The sequence below is a fragment of the Trichoplusia ni genome, chromosome 10 (assembly GCF_003590095.1).
Source record: "Trichoplusia ni isolate ovarian cell line Hi5 chromosome 10, tn1, whole genome shotgun sequence".
Taxonomy (NCBI): domain Eukaryota; kingdom Metazoa; phylum Arthropoda; class Insecta; order Lepidoptera; family Noctuidae; genus Trichoplusia; species Trichoplusia ni.
Window position 1 is genome coordinate 5502949 of NC_039487.1, and position 22648 is coordinate 5525596.

The window sequence follows — 22648 nt, forward strand, 5'->3', positions numbered from 1 at the left end:
ATGGCTAACTAGCCATGAACGTTGTGAGCTAACGCCCTCATTTGGCATTGCTCGCAAATAGCAACCATCTGTCTAGCTAAGGACGACTAACCTCTATATATTAGTCTCGAGTCTAGACCTAACGGCGAACAGGTTGGCAAATATTACCTAAGCTATAACTTTGTTAAGAATTTATTCCACTATTTTATTCCACTATAGTCGTAAGATAGAATAATATAAAGAATTACGTGGCTGAACAGAATTTGCATCCTAAGCGAAAGCGATATGACATGGAGAGAAGTGATGCTAGGATAACTAGTAGGTGTATAAGTGGGACATGGATCAGATAAGAATGAACATACTATTTAGAAAAATACAATCATGTAGTCTTGTTCGTTAGTCGTTCTCTGGAGAAAGTCCAGTTGGATTGACATTAATAGGCCAGTAAACCTGATATAGGTCTATAAAATTGAGAACGAACATTAAATGTCACTTTCAATAGTTCGGGCACCTAACGTTTATTTATACCGCCTCTAAAGAATTGCCTGCTAGTATAAAATTACACCAAAATATAGATGATCTAACAAGTAAGAACGCTAACACAGACAATTAATATCTCTACCCGTCGTGTAACAAAACAGGCTGCAATTTAAGTTCTTGGTATTCATTAATATATCGCACTGCACAAAGAACGTTTAATCGATAGTAGGTCACTAGACAAACTATTCCCCTCGAGTTAAAAATGTAAACAAAACGCTCGTAAAGAAACCAAATTAGCCAGGCACGGCCATTACCGACGATACCAAGTTCTCAACTTGCCAACCCAAATTACACGTTCAAGAGTCGTGAAAACAAATGTGAATTTAAGGAAACCGGATTACAGTTGTTGGTAGACATAATAGTTCTTTTAGTTGAGGTACTCCGTCACTTAAGTATCATTCGTAGTCACGCATGCATTTACATCACGAAACGTTACTCCTAAACGTTAGATGTAGAAAGGTAGTTATTAGATAAGAGTTTTTGTGATTTTCATACGATGACAGGGACAAGTAACGTGCGATTAAGATCAAGTTATATCGGCAAGCGTGCCGTGTTTAGATAACACTACCGAAATAGCCCCACTTGTTGTGCACGCTTACGGCTATTGGTAGACGATCGATTATTTTCAATGTACTTTATGGTGCGTCATGGAATTTTTGCCTTCGTTACGATTATGCGTGAAAAAGCTAACGGTTTACGGGAAACAACGAAGAAAATATTTTCAATGTCACGTCCACAGTATGCAATATGTTATTATTGATTTGAAATGGCCTTTGGAGTGCGCTATCTAGTAGGTAGAGCTGCTTCTACATGACATACAATAGAATACTAAATAGATTTACGGAGTAGGCAAATACGCTCGCGTTCTATAAATGTCATTGTTAATCTGCTCTACCTTTTTACTTTCATTAAGTACTAAAATAAACTGCCAGCGAGCCGACAATAACGAAATGTCAGAGTACACTTTCACTCGAAGCGGAATATTAGTTGGAACAACCGACAAATGTTAAATAGAAAAATAAATTAAACGGCACAAAGAGGCCGAATTGAATAGCCTTTATTGGCTGCTATAATGAAACAAAGACGAGAAAGTTTGTCAAAGAAAAACTCTCCTTGAATGTTTCGTTATCTTTTAATCGCCTTTTACAATATTCACGTTTACGTTTTCTTGTTTACATTGACAGGTATCAGATAAGATTGTAACAAATTCATTAACAACATAACAGATGATAGATAGCGTTATCGGATGCGCGGGCGACGCGGTCCGCACGACCTAGTAGTTTGTCAACAATAGCACTACTATCGATTAGAGTGCTGTAACATACTCGTTACAGATTGAATGGATCAATTGATATGCATAACCGCTCCGTATCTCGGTCATATGTACTACATTGTCGGTCGCTCCGCGCAAGTCGAACTAGTACGTCATAAATATTGTAATTTACTGTCCAAATTACACTTATACTTTCTCGTACCTGATTTAATGAAAAGGTGTAATTATTGTAGCCGCTTGGTTAATAATCAGCATCATTGGCGCATTACAGAACAGGGTGTTAGGAGCTGTTGTGGAATAATCCGATTCATTCACGCCACGTTCTTCCGTTGTAGGGTATTTATAAGCTCGCCAATATTCTACATTTCCACGACGTTAGTCAACAACTGACACTATAATAAAGGATAATTAGCTGGTTCCTTTCCGTGTAACTTTAACCACTACACCACACTATGGTGTTCTACAAAGCGACAGCTTTGTAAGGCTTCAAGCATCAAATTTCGAGGAACAAGCTTTTAATTTCCTCTTTACGGGGAACGCGAATCCAATTTCGCTATGATGATCCCACTTCAGTCGTTAGGTTCCACTGTTGGTACTTATAACAAAGACTGCACGAAACGCGTGGTTTCACCCTCTGTACTTCCCAGACTGCATTAATCTTTTTCAGGCTAGTAGGCAATTTGTGTTTTTGGCATCCATTCTCACATGACCTCCCCTGCATTGTCAGTTCTGTACGAAATATACACGAACGTTATTATTCTTTATCATTGTGGCGGCTCTTCAGTTGTCGGATACAGTGCCAGGGAATGGTACTTTTGTTACATGTTCGATCCACCCTCCTGAGGGCTGACGTCACGTCACGCTGAGAAACCCCTCAAGGTCGCTCGACATGTTTTGATTCGGCAAATCGTCGAAAATTATCACAGAAAAACATTCTTATTTTCAACTTAAAAAATACTTACAGAAGAACATTTTTATTGTAAAATACTCTTCGTTACAGACATTTTACAACGACAGTTTTATGTATTGCCATTAAGGTAGACAGGTTTAAAGTTAATAGTTCTGACATGATTAGAATAACGATTTTCTACTGAATAAAACCGCAAGGTAGGTCGACCACGCCCCGAGGGTACCCACAGTATCATAACGACATGGATCTGCGCCGCCGACCTTGACCGATGCTGAATCATAACAATGACTGAGAAAATTAAGGAAATGATCATTTAAGTAATGTCGTACTACTACTTCCCATACTACATATCTGATTCAGCGAGGCCTGAGACGTAAACAAAAAATATACTCTACATACCCACATTTCGCAAAAAAATACTTAGAGAAACAATATCGAATGTTGACATAATACAAACTCTCCTAATTCAATTGTAGTACATTTTCCCTTGCTTGCTTGTTTTTGTGTACAAAGTAGCAGAGTGTGTTATTCACGTTTACGTTGGTCTAAAATGTAAACGGGATGCAGATTGATCTAGATATTAGTCGTCTGCAGAACATCCGCGAATAATAAACAAGCTGCTAGATGTAATAAATTTTCATGTCAAACTGTTACTCAGTACGAGACGATAGCACATTTGTGCTTTGATATTTGTAGCGTCTTTATTTGAAACACAAATATTTGTATTTTTAAGTGTGACTCAAAGAAAAAAATACTTTTTTGAAGGTGTGTGATCCACAGAACGTCAACGTTCTTTGAAATACATGATTATTACTTGTTACAACATACCTACGGCCGAGTTTTCGATTTGCCTGAATACATACATTTGTACCATTATAAGGCTTCATTCATCGAAAGTCTGTGAAGGATATTTGCCTCTACAATGTATGAATGAAATATAAATACGAGACCGTGAATTAGGGCGACCCAGATTGCGACATAACGCGCATTGTGTAATTAATAATGCAGCAGATGTTATGTATTTCGGACAAAAAATTACCGCCCTTCTGACGTCATCTGGCTGTACCGTTCTTTTTTTTTTTGAACCACAGCTTTTTGTTAGTTGTGTTTTTATAAGGAATTCCTTTACTTTTTCTATAGAACGAATCATTTCATTTGCTGTGCTTTATAAAATTATCCAGAGCGTTTAAAGATCAATATTTACGAAAAAAGTCAATATAAGAGGGAGGGTTTTCCCAGCAGTTAAAATGAGCAGAAATGGATAACCAATGGTCGTTTTAATTGTATTACTATACGAAATAGGGCTTTCCGTTATATTTTTGTGACTCTACAATCTCTACAAAAAACATTATACAATTTATGTTTACATCAAGATACATGAGCAATCTGACATTCACAAATCCAATCCTGTATTTAAGGAATGAAATCATAGGTTATGATAATGGTTCTATAATTAAGTATTACTGTAGTAACAGCAAGGACCATCATGAATGCTGGCAAACCTTCACAAGTGATGTCATACCCGATACACACATCAAAGTATGTTTCCTAAAGATATAACAACATGAATTCATAAATAAAACAAGATTAGTAAAGTGTTTGCTTGTTGAGTTAAATTTTTGCTAAACTCTACATTTTGAGAAATGAAAATATAACACCAAATTTTATTTAAGTAATGATTATAAACATTGCAAGTATCATATTCAGGTATTCAAGACTATAATAGGCAGGTGAAAAGTATGACCACATTTTCAAGAGATTAGTTAAAAAGAAGATTGAAAGAAAGAAATAGAGTTTTTAATATATCAATTTTGATCAAGGAAGTTTTTTCAGATAAAGTATGAATAAGATAAAAAGCACTTTTGAGTAGTAACTTATAAATAAAAATTCATTTTCCTGTTATATCTCAAACCTATAATATAACTAGGTACAATGTAATCTGAACTACCTGTCAGATGTAGTGATAATAGGGTTTTTCCTCTATAGAGTATATTTTTGTTACCTTTGTGTGAATATAAGGCACAAAATCATCATTTCTTGTATCATTGAGACGGTCCATAGATCTAATTGGGTCGGTAGACTGGGTCAATTAATATGGCCTTTTTAGCACATGCCTCTAATATTCTTCATAATGTGCTTTAATAGTACCCAATAATTATAGACTAGATTCACAGGCTTTTTCAATACTCTACATTTCAGACATAGATATATACCTATTATAATGGTAATGTTATTCAAATTATTTTCCAGTGTTTCCTTTAGAGGTGTTTCTTATCACACTTTTTGGCTTAAATGGCTGAATAACAAGTACATGTAACTGTTACATTGATAGATACATAACAGTTCTTTTATTCAACATTTTACAATTCCAAGATAATATTCATTGTCTATTTAAAATCTAACTTTGACAAATACCTAGGTATTATGCAAATTTTTAAACAATATGAGCAGCCTTGATATCCTCAAGCAGAACATGAATGTTTCAAGGTCATCACAGATAACTAGATGTTATCAATGATGTTGTATATCATTGACATGTGACAGACAATTGTAGAGATGAATAATCAAGGTAGCTAAACAAGAACAATGTATCAATGACATATTTATCAAGTAACAGACAGAATCGCGAAGGAATTCATCAACTACTCTGATCAATGTTTCAAAACATGAGCATGGACAGTTCATTTGGTGGCTCGAAACTCTACAAGCAGTCTCAATTCAATATTCACGTATGTTCGCTATGACATCATTATTTTTACGGAAATCGGCAGTAACCCAGAAAAAAGCTCCGCATAGTTGCGCGTAAAATAGGTCATATCCCCGTTTAGAGTGACCACCTATCCAGAGCACCCCAGTCTCACACATGATGCGCGAAAACACCCTTGCCCAACGCACCGCCCCGATTAACCGGCGATATTACTCAATACCAACGATGCAGAACAATTAAAAAAATCAAATACAACCTACACGCTTGCCTGATACTGTATTTAAACTCTAAGATCAAAGAATGTGATAATTCACAAGGAAAAAAATAAATAAAAAAGTGATATCAGTACCTGTTTACTTTTGTTGTCGATCCCGTTCGCCTTGCCGTCTGGTACGTTGCCGTTGTTTTCCTCACTTTTTTCACTTTTCACACCCTCCAACGCCATATTCAAACGCTTATTTTATTCACTGTCATGCGAGAAATGTAATAATTTCCCTTATTTCACTGTACATGAAATATTTTGTCACAAATTCGATACGAGCAAGCACTCCCATAGACAACGGGCTGTCACAACCCACAACGCGTCGCAGCAGCGGACGCATTGAGCGCGAATGAAAAATGAAACGGATTCGCTACGGGAGAGAGAGAGCGAGCCAATCATGGAACCGGGGATTCGACCAACCGTCGCATTTCGCCAAACCCGGAGAATCAAATCGACATTAAACTATTATGTTGGAATCGCACAATGGTATCGATTAAAATCATGCTTAATAAGTTCGGCAAAATAATAATATGTAAGATACTAGGTAATTCACTGCAAAATTGTTTTCAACCCAACAGCAATATTTAATCAATATTATTTTGTAACGTTAAATACAATATTTATTGCTTGATGCTTCACATTCAAAATTCAGTTTAATTTACTAAGTAACATAAAAAAGGTTTTTTTTTGTATATACTAATATATATAGCTGCACTATGAACTGTAAGATCAGATCTAGGAATGTAAACCGTATTAACTGAAGAGACATTTTCCAGATCATCAAGTTTTAAAATATTCAAATTAATTAATTCATGGCTAATAATTAAATTAAAAACTCACACAAAGCACGGAAAATGAAATAATATAATTTCCCGCCATCTGAAAACATTTTTGAGCATTGACTTGACATAAATTATACACAGATAAAAAAGGAATTTATGGTGACCAAGAAATACATAAATGTATAAATGTAAAATTATTTAAGAAAAAAACCATAACACCGTTTTCTTGTGAAATTATTACTAACAAAACAAATACATAACAGTAGTAACAATAAAATCTGTTAAAAATATTATTAAACAAAAAATCAATAAAATCGAGTATTATGCAAGACCTAACAACCTACCGCCATCTAGCGCGTTGATCTGAAGTAGTGAGCATTGAGTTGTAACGTTCATTCATAAGATGGCGCATTTTACGAAGTTAAAAAGTTCATTGTGCTCAAAGGGCTTTTGGCATTGATTTATATGTCTTAGGGTTCGCTGTCAGTAATAAGGAGATTATTTTATAATATTACTGGATTAGGATACGAGAACTGTCACCATGCGGACAATTGTACTAACTTATAAATATTATTCACCATTTATCAGTATTAAATCTGAATCGCAAACAAATTTTGAAAAAGAAACATTCATTGCGTTTCAAATTTAAGGTCGCAATTAATACAATAAAAAAATTGCTAATGTTTAATCTGGTTTAAATGAGCTAGCTTTTCCCGCATAAAACTGCAATTCGGGTTGAAGAAAAAAAGTAATTAACAGATACCTATTTATAAATTGTAATGTTTTGACGTATTTTTAGTTGTACGTGATACTACATGGAGTAAATAGATTAATTATATGGGCCAATCACAAGACGAAAAATATTATTATCTAACATAAAAACTACATATTTACACTAAGGCTCAAAGCTATCATTTCACAGTGTTGTTCGAGGGATTTGTTTGTGGATACATCTACTAACATGTGCGTCGTCAGTAAATAGAAGCAGCTACTTTACATGCTCACAATCTTTAATTACGCAACCTATCATCATTATTATCACGTACTCTCTGTGGCGTGTTTTGTAAAAGTATTCCTAACCATTGTGTGACATTAAATACCCATCTTCTTTGGGCTACACTATTTTTTGTTTAGTATTTAGGTACCGGCCCACTGTAGAGCAAAGGCCTTTCTTCGATTTTCTCACCCTGTCTGGTGTATTGATTCTTCTATACATTTGTTATTATATGCCATGCGGTTAAATGCCATCCTCATTCCTCTATTTATTCTGTGTCCTATTAATAAGACGTGAAACTAGCGCCATCTACAAAGTCTTTAATATGTAGTACTAAATCTACTCTTTTGATTTACTACTAGACGCTAGGTTTCGCAGAGGTGATGGTAGACGACGCGGCGACGGTGATGATTGGTGAAGTAAATTTATATCACTTTTATATCATGATTTTCTTCCCTGGCAAGTCAGCTGTTTGAGCTTTATAAGAGGAAATTGAAGGAAAATTTAGATCTTTCTTCGATTATTTCGACTCCGCACCACATCGAACAAAAATGAATAACTTTACCCAAATAGACCATTTAAAACAAAAGTCATCTCGGCCGATAGGTACAACCTTTTTTTTAAACGATTCCTGCAGTGAATAATTTGATTCATCTGTCGCGGGGGTTACTTACCTATTCAATTATTATCAGCTGATCAATATGAATATAGGACGGCTGAAACTGAGCAATCCATCACATTTTTCGACTTGTTCTATCCAATATATTCATGTCCAGTCAAAAAAGCTATAAGTACCTATTAAGTAATAGCAGTAGGTACTGTAACATGATTGGCGTCATAGCGCGTAAAATCACTTTACCGCATCTTACAAATACTTATAGAAAAGAGACGCTCTCACTACGCGTTGTTTCAACACAAAATCTATATAAACAAACATTATTTTGTGTCAACGACCTTCCTAAATAATCGATGATCAAAACTCATACTAATGTAATAAAGTATTGTAATCCAGGTAGTTTGTTATCAGTTATGATAATGATAAGACCGGACTGACAGATAGAGGTCTAGCCCACAGGACACAGCACTGATACCAGACATTATCATAATGGTACATTCGTTAACATAATGTTTAATTGTTTATAAAGTAACTTTTGTAAGCCGGATTTATATAAGGGCTCTGGTTGGAGCCGAAATCTGCCGAAACTAGTCGGGAGATCCCGATAAATACGCGTGATTGAAACCGATTTATGAAATAAACTTTCGTGAGGCGAGTTTACCCAGTTGGATCCGAAACTAGTCGGGCCATCCAAATAATTATTATGAGTTTGTGTTCTGGTAGTTAGAAGTTAAGAATACAGAATTAAATGTTTGTTTCACTTGTCAACTGAAATCTAAAACTATTTTATACTTTCTTTAGTTTATAAATTCACAATTCAAATCTTTTCCAGTGACCAAGGACAGGTTTGATGCATTCCACTTTATACTTAAGATAGTTTCGAGGTATGGTTTCAGGTATTTCTTGGGTGTCTTACACAAAAGTTCAACAGGAATGAGACTACACGGTCTGACTGTCTGTCAGTAGACCAGACTATATATCCTGAACATCGGAATATATTGTAATGTGGGTACTTCTGTTGCCGTTATTATGCAACAGAATTACTGAATATTGACTAAACCGACTCCCATTTGTTTTTAATCAACTTTACAACAAAGACAAAGGGTATACAAGAGCATTCATTTAGATTGCAGGCACTAAACTGACCACAATCCATTTACAAAACTATTTATTCGCCTTAATAATCTCATAACAAATACGATTAGTTTATTGTTTAAATAAGTATTTATTTATTTATCCTCTAGCGAAGTTTTCCCCGTCTGTACTATCACTCCGGCGAGCCCTGGCGATGCGTGCGTTAGTTTCAATGCACGCGCCACGATAACACGCCTTCTCAATAAATACTTTTTATTAGGATTTATTTATGCGCACGCGCAAATGGTGAAATAAAAAAGTTTAATAAGTGCAAAGTTTATGGAGTGACGAAAACTAGTGGCGAAAAGTTATACGTAAATTGCTAAAATGATTAAAGGTAAGAAAGTAAAACAATTTAATTAAGTTGGTGCATTTGGTTGCGTTACAAAAAAAGTGTAGCAGTTTTTTTTAATAATGTTAATACTTGTGTTACTTACGATTTTTAAAATATATTTATTTGTTAACGCTTGCGTATATTTATTCATAAAGGAAAGCAAGTTATTAAATTTTTTGTAATTTTCTTTTTTTTACATTTTTATAGATACATTATTTTGCATACAGTCATTGTCATTCACAATCTTCTAAATGACTATTCGATTCCTAACAAACATTGAATTCTTAATAAACTTAGAAAAACTATTCGTCGCCAAGTTATGTAAAGTAAGTCTGTAAGTTTCCATTGGAAAACGACTAGATATCACCTTAGGTCTTTACTAATTAACATTACCTATATATACTTACGAACTATGAATATAGGCGTATATATTAAAAAAAATGTACACTGATAGTTAATAGTTATTATTACCTTTGTTTTCATAGCATCCAAATTGTCTTCTGGCTTAGTCTTACTGCTTTCGGACAAGGTAATTTTTATTAGACAAACTCAAAAATTACCGGCTGATCTTATTTAGGGGTTATTGAGGAGCTCGTGGCTAAGCTATAACCGCATAAGTGAAACGCTCACAGGTTAAGCTATGCTTGACGCGGTTGGTCCGTAGATGGGTGACCATCTGTGTCATAGCGAGTTCCTCCGTGTATCGGAAGGCACGTTAAATTGTGGGTCCCGGCTGTTATTCCTACATCTTTGATAGTCGTTACAGGTAGTCAGAAGCTTGAAAAAGTCTGACAGCCAGTCTAACCAAGGGGTGTCGTGTTGCCCAGGTAACTGGGTTGAGGAGGTCAGATAGGCAGTCGCTCCTTGTAAAACACAGGTACTCAGCTGAAACCGGTTGGACTGGTAGCCGACCCCAACATAGTTGGGAAAAGGCTAGGCCAATGATGAATGATCTTATTTAGGGGTAGAAAACTTGCAAATATCCAACTAGTAGGCATTACAGTTTTTGGACAATGCAAATTTTAAAGAGACTCATCTAAAAATCCAATAATTCTTTAATAATATCTGTCTTTTTCCTTCATAGTATCTCTGTGGATTATTCAATATAACAACGAATCTTTGAATCAATCAACTTTATTGTAAGCTAAGACAAAAACCTCTTTGTAAACCACAATCGTTTATAATATTATGTAAATCGATATTCCACCGCGTTTATGCATGTTTGTTCCTCATATTATGTCAGTGCATATACTGTGTATCTTACTGTGTATGTATCATAGAATATAGTAAATATGTATGTATGTACGTCGTTCAGTCAGGCGATCAAGGTCCAACAACGACGAGATACGAGAAAATTATTTATTGGAACAGTAGCAGACTTAAATAAATAATATTATCTGAATATCTTTGTAGACGTTTAGATACTAAAGAAAATCAAATAAAAACTCCTTAGTTTATGACAGGTGAAGGCGTAACATATTAAAACGTGATCGTGAAGACAAGAAGAATTATCATTCCTAATTTATAAAGAAGATCTCATAAAGTGTTTGCTATTAAATATTAATTTAATAACGAGGAGGGTGATCAATCCTGTGAACCTAGCCCCATTTCTTCAAGTGGTATTTTTGCAGTTGTGAAAATGAAACGCCCTTTAATGAAAAACCAAGGTATTTGATCTAACACTGTATTTAGGGCAAGATCTTCTAGGATAGAATGTTCATTGATATGGAAGAAATAAGATCCATAATATTCAGCTGTTAGTAGAACGAAAATAGGATGCTATATTGCAAACAATGTTTTGTAGAGTTGGAGAAAAAAGAACACCCTCAGCCATGGTTAAATGAATCAAAAAACCTTACCGAATATCACTATTTCGGCAACAGCTTTTTTGGCTTGTAGAGTCATCATTATAACTTTTTCTCTGTAGAGCTTCCTCTTCTTGAAGAATTCCTTTTTCATACTGGAAAATTCAGAATATTGTAGTTACATAGGACCAAAAATTTTCGCTTGTAAAATTTCTAATTCTAGGTATGCATTGTGGAGTGTAAATAAGCACCAAAATTGTTCGTTACCATTACCGCGGCAAGGGTAAAAGATAATGTAGTTTCAGTCACTAAATGTCTCCCAATCCCTTTCGCTCAACCCGAAGCAATAAGGTCATTTGGTGATTTCCCATCCAGCAAAGTGGTTAAAGACTCCGTAAACAATAACTTTAAAGCATTTCATAAATTCGTGTTTGTCATAAATCGTTCATAATCGCTACACCTGGCCGTTGTTCAATTCGAACGTGATTTTTTGTGAAAACGTACCTAACGTGAGCATTATTAATTATTGTTAATTAGCTATTAAAATTAGGTCGAGTGAGCATTTGCTGTAGCAAAGTCGAGACGGCGGTTATCCATAATTAGTGTCAAAATATAAAACGAATCGGACAGACAGACGGCAGAGCCTTAGTATGGTATCGTTCCGTTTTTACCCTTTAGCAAAGGAACCCTATTTTTTTCTATCTTGGCAAGTAAACCAAACCTGTTCAAATCATTGTTTTGTATTGAAACGTTTGAATGGAACATAAAGAAGTGAGTAACGGCGATGATCGATAAACGAACACATTACGAGATTACCAGAAACAAAGAGTAATCACAGCTTTCTCATAAACTAGTTTAATTGTAATTAGTTAACTACGTTGTTTTCTTGTAGGATTTGGGCATGAATACAGGTCATAAATACCAAGTTATTATAAAAAATCTTAAGACTTTGACATCGCGGATAGCCGAATGGTCGAGACCATCAAGCTAAACCCACTGTGCGTGATTTGGCTCGGGTTCGATCCCTGCGTAGGATAAGTTTGTATGTCTTTGTGCATGTGACTTGAATAAAATGTACAAATGTAATGTCTTAGGTTTTTAAGTTAAAGTCATTCTATTATTTGGTATGAACTTTGACGGACGGCATTCTTTATTCATAGCTGAATTCGGACAATATTTGACTATATTGTTTAGAAAATACTTATTCCCGATTCTGTATTTCTAAACAAGACTCTAGCACTTGTCAAAATAATTATAAGAAAAAAAATACCTTCATTAAAACGTCACTAAATTTCCCGTCAACTAGGTGATGATTGTAAAATAATTATTTTTATTTTATTTTTTATTTATTTAGTTTTTATATTTAAATATATGGAATGCTAGTGTCTGATCAATACCTACCTGCCTACCTGAAGCATTTAAAAAGGGTTCCGAAATTCATATTTAAGTTATGGAGAAACACTACAAGTAAGAAAATATTATATTGTCACGTATTTATAAAGCAAGTAAACTTGTCCGTTTTACGAAGAATCTTGAGACAGGTTGTTGTGTGCTGTTTCGATTTAAAGTGAAATTTGAGTCTAAACTCTTAATACACTGTCAAAAACGTATTCTTAGGACGGACAGAGCATAAGTATGTAATATTTAGAACAAATAGATCGTTTACTGTCGTCAGTTGCAGTGTAAACTGTTCACAAGGCTAGGCCACAGGCTAATTGAGCCAATCGACGTAGTTATTATTTACGTAAGGCAAATATAAATATAACATAATACTTGTCCCTTGTTATTATACTAACATAAATACATAGAGTTATTTTGTAAGGAGAATTATTCTCATCAACACCTTTTTTTGGTAATGCTGGGGAATCCTCATGGACACCCACTCCCTCGGGGGAGGAAATGGGTACTGTGATACTCTTACTGACTAAACCTGAACCGCCGTGCTACGTCATCCGCGTTTTTGTGTCGGTATGTCGGTGGTGTCCCACCTATACCTACCAGCTTACGGATAGTTTAGTAACTATGACACCAGGTTTTTCGCCAAGCATACAAAGAGAAGAACAGAACCTAAGTATTAATAAATAACCTAAAGCTAGGCACAGACCTCTTCATAGAACATTGAACATTGATCCTGACTCTTGCTCACTGCGAGTTAGCGAGACTATCAGGTGAGGTCAAACGAGCGTAACGCTTTCAGAAAAAGTTTTACGCGTAGCAAAATGAGTGATCCGCTGCACCGTACCAGATTACGAAATTCTGCGACTCACGGCTCACAAAATTACGCTCGTTTTTCTTCACACTCTTCCCTATAAGATTCCGAACAGGAATACATATTTTCTCACTGTTTTGTTTTCTTCCTCTATTTGCCAGTGAAGTCAGAACGTAATTTGTACCTTATACTTGTTACACTGTAATATTCCTACAGATGTAGAGGAGCTGTGCAAAAGAGACAGCTGCACTCCAAGTAATGCGGCGCAAGGCGTCTCGTTTCTATACCTGCAACATTAATGTGGTTATACACCCCTAGATGCCCCTCTGTAGTTTGTGTCTTGTGGTCGTCACCACCTCTAGTTTCACAAAAATATCTTCCTAATAATTATCTTATTAGAAATTTTGTACAATAAATTTTTACACAAAGTATTGCCATACAAAAATTATTTTACAAATGGAAAACTGAAACTATCTGAGATAGGTACATAGAGTCGCCTACATTTCTATTTACTTACCTATGTGTATATGGACAAGTCTTTACAAAACTAGAGTCAACAACCAATTGAACTCGTTTGCTGGCTCCCACTCCAGACTACAAACAATTATTATGCATCAATAGTAATCAATCACGTCAATTGATGGTGATTTTGAATAAGAGCAAATATTAATTACAAAGTGTAGGTAATTCTATATCAACATCTCGCTCTAAATTTATGTGTGAATGTACTTTTTTTAATGAAAATACTTTGCAGTAAGGAATATAGTCCTAGTATCGCGGGGTTCTCACAAACATTCAAACCAAACAGCATTCGTGTATCACATAAATGCTTTTACTATATATTTATATTGCTTTACCTAGATGGTAAGGCAATATAAATCTGGTATGGTTCGGAAATACCTCCGGTCAAGCCTCAGAGGAAGAGTTCAGAGATCTCCCAGTTAAAGGATGTCGGACAGATATTTTCAAGGTTATCCATATAAAACGTAACAGGAACCCATTTTTTGCTAGTTTTAGAGGCTATGATGTAAGAACCCCACACTCCCCGGTTTTAATAATCCTGAAATCCTTGATGACTTTTGAAGGATTCCTCCGCTAAAAAGGTATTCAGCCAATTATGACGAGTTTATTAATCGAGATAAAATGAGAGTCATCTGATCAAATATGTCATAAACTAGCTTAACTACTAAGAGTCATTATGATTGTACCGATTTAGATGATTAATTTGTGGTCCATCAGATCAATGAGACAACGTTCCTGTCTTCTCCAGCTCTTAGCCAAAAGTCTTATCATCGTTAGCTATTGACCTCAGAACAAGTCTTGTTATTAAATAATTCAGCTGGTACTCTTGTATCGATCGCTCTGTTTGTTGATAGCTGCGATAAGGATGATAACACGTAACCCCGGCCGTCTTAGTTTCAGTCGGCATCTGTGCCTCAAAGAAGACGCACGTCTTCAGAAAATCCTCTCGTTCAATCATCTTTACGTAGGCGTGAGTTTCATAATGATTTATTTTTAAAACTTATTCTTGTGACGTACATTTTTTTCGCTTTGTGTCTTGGTTGTCGTTGTTAGCAACGTTATAAATTTTCAAAATCTTTAATTTGAATCAGCGTTTATATTGTATTGTTATTACTTATTTACTGAACAGAATCCCATTAGATTCCCTTGGTACTAATAAGAATTAATCTCATATTTATGTTCTTAGATGAAATACTTCATGGTTTACTTACCAAAAAAATGAATTGACGATTTGTTTTTAAATGATTTTGCATTCAAATTGCCGTAGGTTATAAAGACCAAAGTTAATGTCAAGAAACTATACAATACAGTAATAATTTTACAAGCTTATGATTCTGAGCGTCAGTTCTGATATTGCATCATTGTTAGCGAAGCAGGACCCTACATACACGTTTATAAAAATATTTTTTATATTGCGTATTGTGGCATGTGGACAGTTTTTCTCTTTTCTTCTTAGTCTCTCATTTATATTTTGCTTCAGAAAATATAAATAATATATAGGTACAGAAATTATACCTAAAGGAGAGTTGCTTGCATCACTTTTAACCTCATCATCGTCATTATTAGCTCCAAAAAATAAGCATCGAGATAAAAAAAAATAAGCATCATTACAGAAATACATTACATATACCAAAGAATTCCTTTTGGATGCACATTTAGTTATTAAATAAACTTTTGCAGTACAGTTAGTGGAATTCTGTTCTTACAATTACATTTGTATTATTTCATAAGTTAATCAGTAGGTAAGTAGATGTTTTGGTCAAACTATAGCATGACCTTTGTCCCCCAATAGATATAGCTGTGGCCTTGTCGCTAAAAACAATTACATCACAATTAACTGCTATAACTATTATCTTTTTCCGTTATACTTTACCGTCAAAGTAACATTTCGGCAATATTTCTTCGCATCGTTTAGATGACTTGACCTGGTGTCGCAGTTTTAAGTTCAATCCACGTCATTGCCCAAGTAAGGGCACTGACGTGGATTTAAACACCTTTAATAAATGCTCAGTTGTGCCAAATTTATGAATATCATCATTAGAATATAATTTCTTGTTTCAGTATCAGCAATGAAGATCGGTTTCCTCGGTGGCGGCAAAATGGCGTTTGCCCTAGCCAACGGATTCATCTCAGCAGGTACAAAACTATAAATTCTTACTTTTTCGGACCTTTATTCAGACTGAAAGTAGTTCCTAAAGATCCAATATTTATCAATTTGTTGACCTGTAGAATTTGCACACATTGATAAAAATATGAAAGAGTCTGCATCCATCAGCTCACTTTCCAACATTAACTCAAAAAGAAGATTGTAAGAGAACCTATTGAAATTAAAATCAGTAAAAAGACGGACTGAACACTATTTGTAAAACTAATGTCATGGTGGTTTTTTTCCAAAGTCGAAATCTAATTGAGCTTACCACGACGATGGAACGGCTTGGGGTCACTTTGGGTCCGAAAGTTCCCCGAGCCCTTGCTAGCGCCTAGAATGCAGTGACAGGATCGGTCAAACAAGCTCTCCGATCCCATGGCTCTTGACTAGGCAGTATAAAGGGTTCCTCATAACTGTTCATTATAACAAGGCATACATGGTATTACAGATTATTTTTGTAATGCTAACTAATGCTCTACCTCATTTTGTCAGGTTTGGCAAAACCCGATGAGATCACGGCTAGTGTCCATCCATCCGATGTGGTCAGTGCTGAAGCATTCAAGGTAAATAAAATAACAAATACAATTATTTTTAATGCCCAAATAAGGGTAAATGTAAAATATTATGATCATAAATGGAATCGGGAAAGTTTTGATCGTTTACCTATTTCTTTGGTCCACATCCACAGCTAACTTTAAAAGCCTAATTAGCGGAGGTTTTAACTATATCTTCATTCTTAAATAGCGATAGGTATCTACTTAAAAGAAGTACATTAATAACATTATACATCGTATATAAGAAACGCTGCAGTAGCGCCCCTGAGACAAGTTATGGGATACTTTCGGTACTTGAAATCATTACTTGTCTTAATCCATGTTCTTGTGTTATCAATCCTACGAACAAAGCGCAATTCATTGTTATTATATAAACACTCAATGAAACACTCATCCTTGATTGATAAAACTGCCAAGCAAGTGTACTTCTGAATCTACGTACGTACGTAAAAACGAACGAAAAATTATATGAGCTAACTATACACAAAAATATGGAAAAACTTTGCAGTTAGATCAGCGTAAGGAGAGATAGGGACTTTTTCTCTTGCTAGACGAGATATTTATTCATTAAACCAAATCCTAGTATTTTCTATTCCGATAGTAATACTGATATTCTCCTATTCTACAAGTTTTTATCTTCAAAATATTCTCTCTTGCAGAAAATAGGAGCTACAGCAGTCTTCGAGAACAAGCCAGTGGTGGAGCGGTCTGAAGTGGTGATAGTGTCGCTGAAGCCAGACGTGGTGGCACCAGTCCTCAAGGAGGTCAAGGATCTGCCGGCTTCCAAGAACAAGCTGTTCATATCCATAGCCATGGGAGTCAATACTACTTCTATTGAGAAGGTAATTTCTCATTGTTTGTCTTTTTTTTTTGCCAGTAAAGACTAAGTAGTTGGATGTTTAACCGGTTCATAGTGTCTTCTGGTCGATTATTTGCCTTACTTAAGTCTTGTATGAATATTTCAGTTAAATGCAGTGGCCAACATTTAATTTCTTTTAACGCATTATTTGACAGTTTCCCAACAAAACGCGTCACACTGTTATGTGACGTCAAATGTTGGAAAATAACACAAGATACGTGACGTCAAGCATCAGTATTTTCGGAATGTTTCATTTCAAAATTATTTAATATTTATTAAATGAGAGAGCTACTTACCACATTAATAGAGATCAAAATATTTTCTTATTATTCTAATATAGTTTATTGTATAATGTAAAGATTAGGGAAAAGTCAGTGTAAATTACTAGAAAGATGCTAAATCAAACCAGCATTTTTAAACACTACTATTGTGAAGAACCCATGACACCTCATTTCATTACCAGTAGTGCAGTTAAGTGCTACGTCAGATCAAGGCATAGAACCGTGATCCAACCATTACTGTTGACGTTTGACGCTAATGATAATGACAGACTGACAGACAATTATTATGTAAAGTGTGGTGTGCTGTGATTGATCGTTTGAGCTTCTCATACTACTTAGAAAAGTATTAGGATATTACAGGAAATAATGGCGGTATACTAACATACTTGCAAAAACTCGTAATTATCAGTCTTCTGCAAAATCAATCAATTGATCAAACAATAAAAATAACCATAAATTCTTTGTCTGATCAAACTTCTCCCAAACTACGAGTACGATTTCGATAATACTATCAACAAGTAAATATCACACCTCTTCCTTTTTAAAGCGGGTCACCATTAAGCTATGATGTTGCCATCATCATCCTATCCACACTACCCACAAATGAGGACTCGTTATGCTAAGAACACCCAGCCACCGACCGACCGTGTCAAAGTAGCTTAACCGTCTGATTTCTCAACTTGTGATGATGTATCTTAGTCAGTAAACTATGCCATTAAAACAATATTTACAAGTACGAAATATTGCTGAAGTTCCTTGATAACATACATTTTTGCCAGAAGTACCTGCAAAAGTAAAACTTACATGTAATTAATGTATCGTTTATCTCCTTTGATAACAAAGGTTGTTAATTGTTAGCTTAAAATTAATCTTATAACAATGAATATCGCTAATTACCATCAATCGATTGCTAATAGCGACAGATATGACAACAATTCTGTGATTTCCGTTAATATGTTGTACACACTTGAGATGCGATGCCACAAGTGATTGCGATTCAATAGCATTTTCACCAAGTGTTTGTATCTTTAGCCCCTAATCCTTATTGAGTTTCTATCTTATTTAAGTAGTTCTTCAGAGCTTGGAATAAACCCTGGTTTCTGAAAGGCCGACCACGTGACTTATCACGATAATGACAGGTGAAATAGAATTATAGTTTGGAAAAAGGTATATTGATGCATTTAATCTGTTGGTTAGCTTTGACTTGTTCAATGGGAACCTTTGTTTCGGACTGAAATCTCTACAAAAAATATCTACAACAGTATTGCAAACAAGGCACAGCAGAATGTCGCCCTTAGGTGTTATGCTATCTATATTTCAGCAAGATTTGTGATAAATGATGCCTGCCGGACTGGCGGGTATGTCCGAAAGGGTTGCCGCGACCCCGGGTCATAAAAGGCTAAGGAAGGACATGGTTGGGTTTTAGTCGGTCATCATCAGCCTATCGCAGTCCACTGCTGGACATAGGCCTCTCCAAGTGCACGCCACTGAGATCGATTTTCGGCCCTCAAGCCAAAGCGGGTGAAGTCATTTGATGATTAACCATTCGAAAAAAAAGGTGGTCTATATCCTTTTTCTGAGTCTTGCAACTAATTACCTTAACACACGTTTAACAAAATAGATAATTAACAAATTATGCTGTTAATCATCTGAAATGGTTAGTTTTGTTGTTAAGTTCATTACGTCAAAATCTGGCGCCTCTTCTGGGGTTTAAATCTACGCGATACCTACGTAATGAAGTAGTAAAACTATTAAAGTATTAGTATATCTCGGGCTCTATAAAGATATGGAATTGAGATTATATTCTTCTATAGATAGACTAGATACTTTCTGAAAACTGTTGGCACAAGGGGTCATGTTTTTATGGCATTTGTTACTAAATATAGAGAAGAATTATCCTTTGAAGGACCGATGCCATAGATCATAGAAATTGTTATTTGAACTTCATAGTGGGCTACCTACCGTCTATCCCTCCATATATATTCTATAGTAGTTGTAATGACGCGTTAATCTATGCTGTGTTTTGCTTCTTCATATATGATAATAATATTACTTTGAGGCGTGGTGGTAGTTCTTTTGGAACCTTCTTACATATTTACTTTAAAGCCAGGATTTCTAGATATTTTTTAAATGAAGTTGCAAACCCAAAGCGTATCTTGTTATTCTTCTCCAACAATTTTCCAAACCACAATCTAGTTAATTATACATAAAGACTTCAACATTACATCAGTCACATATACTCACATGTTGTCTATTTATTTACTTAAATATTACCGACGTCGCCAGCCTTATCAGAAACGGTTTGTTTTAGAGTTATGTTATTCAAGGGTCACGGGGTAGGTCGTTGCCTTGTGGAAGCCAAATTTTAAAGAGTGCTTTGGCTTGAAGCCAGTTTCTACCTAAAAACGATGTTTTATTTCACAGACATGGACGTCTAGAACATTTTGTAATACGACTTAATATTGATTTCGGTTTCCAATGGAGCTCTTCGTTTTTCATCTGATGTTTTGGTTAACCACCAAAGGCCAGCAAATAATACAAACACCATCCCAGCTCAGCGTTTGGTACAGAATGGGTTTTAACATCCTTGCTCAAGTTTTTTTTTATTTTCGTCCATTTATTAAAACTAGAAGTATGTATATGTAAGCCTGCCAACACCACCAGTGAGCCTGAAGGAGTCTGAGGCAGACGCCGCTCTACGCCGTGTGATTCCACAATTGTAATATTATTACTTTAAGGAGTGGTAGTATACCCTCAGGAATAGGACACATACGTAACAATTCTTTTCCTCAACCTTAAATAATATAATTGATTTAAGAAGACACCTAGTTTTAATTTTCCCTATTTTCAGGTTCTCCCATCCGAAGCCCGTGTGATCCGAGTGATGCCGAACACCCCGGCCCTCGTGAACCACGGGGCCGCGGCCCTGAGCAGGGGCTCCAGGGCCACGGCCGACGACGCCAAGCTCACCAGCGAGCTGTTCAAGGCAGTCGGCACTTGTGACGAGGTGCCGGAGTACCAGATGGACGCTGTCACCGCCCTGAGCGGCAGTGGGCCGGCTTATGTAAGTGGAGAACCTTTTTAAGAACTACTAGAATGTTTCTTTTTAAAATAGTAACTTATGGAGTCCTTTGCCGGTTCTTCTCCATAGGAATTACATTTTGGAACCGCGCAACCAGAAACCCATTGCTCAATACTCAATCATTTATTGCATTCCATATGTTACAGAGATGGTAGAAAATAAATAGCAGTTAGAGTTCAATATGCAGTTATAATACCCTGTTGGGCACGCAAAAAATATAGGAGAGAGGAAGAGGGCAGAATAGCAATTTAGGCAAATTAATATTACCATAAATAATAATTAATAATAATTGTATAATAATTATTAATATAATAGTTGTTACTTTTATTAAGGTTTGTTTAGGCAGGGTGATTTAAATTTACAATTGATTTATCATCCAGAAACTCCTTTACAGTATAATATGCCTTTAATACTAGGAATCTTTTTAATTTATTATTAAATATGTTTATTTTAGTGACTTCTCTAATTTCATTTGGCAGTTTATTATAGATTTGAATGGACATAATTAGGGGGCTAGTTGAGTGCATTTTAATTCGAGATTGAGATTATTTAGTTTGTTTTTGTTATGTCTAAAATTGTATCTTTTTTGTTTATCTTGGCAACTGGTGTAGTAATTTTGATGTTTTCAAGGGATGAGGAGAATGACATAATAAACGAAAGGTTTTGTTCAATCATATCTCGCAAAAAATATTTTAACCTTTATTAATAAGTAATTTCTCCAATTTCTTCCAGGTGTACATGATGATCGAGTCTCTGGCTGACGGCGGTGTTCGCTGTGGTCTGCCTCGCGACCTGGCCCTTCGCCTTGCCGCGCAGACCACGCTGGGCTCGGCCGCCATGTTGCAGACCAACACACATCCTGCTGTGCTCAAGGACAACGTCACCAGCCCCGCTGGATCCACTGCTGACGGCACCTTCCACTTGGAACAGAATGGTATGGCTTTTGAAATGGAAAGCGATAGCTTTTCTCAGGCCTTTTTGTCAAACATTGGGTTGTGTAGTCCATTAAGGTTGGGAACTATTTGTGTTTCGAAAAAAACTATGTCTTAGACAAAAATTGAAGGTGTATGCGAAAAGTCTTGGACAAGGGTTAAAAGAGTGTAAATCACTGCCAAAAAAAAACCAGGGTAAACAAGAAAATAATTGACCTATCAAAATGCCATTGATAAGAAAAGCGCTTTAAAACTAATTGCCCAAGAGGAATGACTTAAACTTTCTAGCGCTAACAAATTTTTTGTATAATTGGCAAATATCTCTTTATTTTGTTTTTCTGTACTATTATAGTCCATAAAATAAGTAATACCAATTAATAAGCTTTCAGGGTAGCAGCCGCAAAAACCCTTTTATGGACAGTATGCACAACGTTTTAGAAATGACAAGTAACACAAGACATTTATAGGAATTAGAAAAAAAACTGATGTAATGCCTTTTTTTTGTCAGGTTTCCGGTCAGCCGTGATCGGTGCAGTGTCCGCAGCCGCCGCCAGATGTAAAGTGGTCAACAGCCAACTGAACAAATAACCTTCGTTTTGTTGTCTTCGCTAATCGCTTGTTGTAAAGTAATAAACAAATTGTGTTATATTATAAGAGAGATTTTAATAAACTGTATTTTCGTATTAGAAACTCTTTAATTTGTAATACAATTTATGGAAGGCGT

The 22648-nt window shown here is 35.6% G+C and overlaps 2 protein-coding genes across 6 annotated transcripts in view; one reads left to right on the plus strand and one right to left on the minus strand.

Annotated features, from left to right (window-relative positions):
- Positions 1-6024, minus strand: part of LOC113497879 (ankyrin-1-like) — a 141017-nt gene extending 134993 nt beyond the window's left edge. For 2 of the 4 annotated variants that reach the window (XM_026877641.1, XM_026877642.1), the window contains exon 1: positions 5759-6024. In XM_026877641.1, the coding sequence (XP_026733442.1) occupies positions 5759-5854 (96 nt within the window). In that variant the 5' untranslated portion in view covers positions 5855-6024. The remainder of the gene's footprint in view (positions 1-5758) is intronic. The other 2 variants (XM_026877643.1, XM_026877644.1) reach the window with 1 other exon arrangement.
- A 3307-nt stretch (positions 6025-9331) lies between these two features.
- LOC113497898 (pyrroline-5-carboxylate reductase-like) lies at positions 9332-22607 on the plus strand. 2 transcript variants are annotated; one of them, XM_026877693.1, is made up of 7 exons: positions 9332-9534; positions 16129-16203; positions 16709-16779; positions 17430-17612; positions 20762-20974; positions 21725-21926; positions 22433-22607. In XM_026877693.1, the coding sequence occupies exons 1-7, from the start codon at positions 9525-9527 to the stop codon at positions 22510-22512; spliced, it is 834 nt and encodes a 277-aa protein (XP_026733494.1). In that variant the 5' UTR covers positions 9332-9524; the 3' UTR covers positions 22513-22607. The 2 variants fall into 2 exon arrangements, with proteins under 2 accessions (XP_026733494.1, XP_026733495.1); XM_026877694.1 differs by lacking the exon at positions 9332-9534 and adding an exon at positions 14947-15037.
- Positions 22608-22648: the final 41 nt, after the last annotated feature.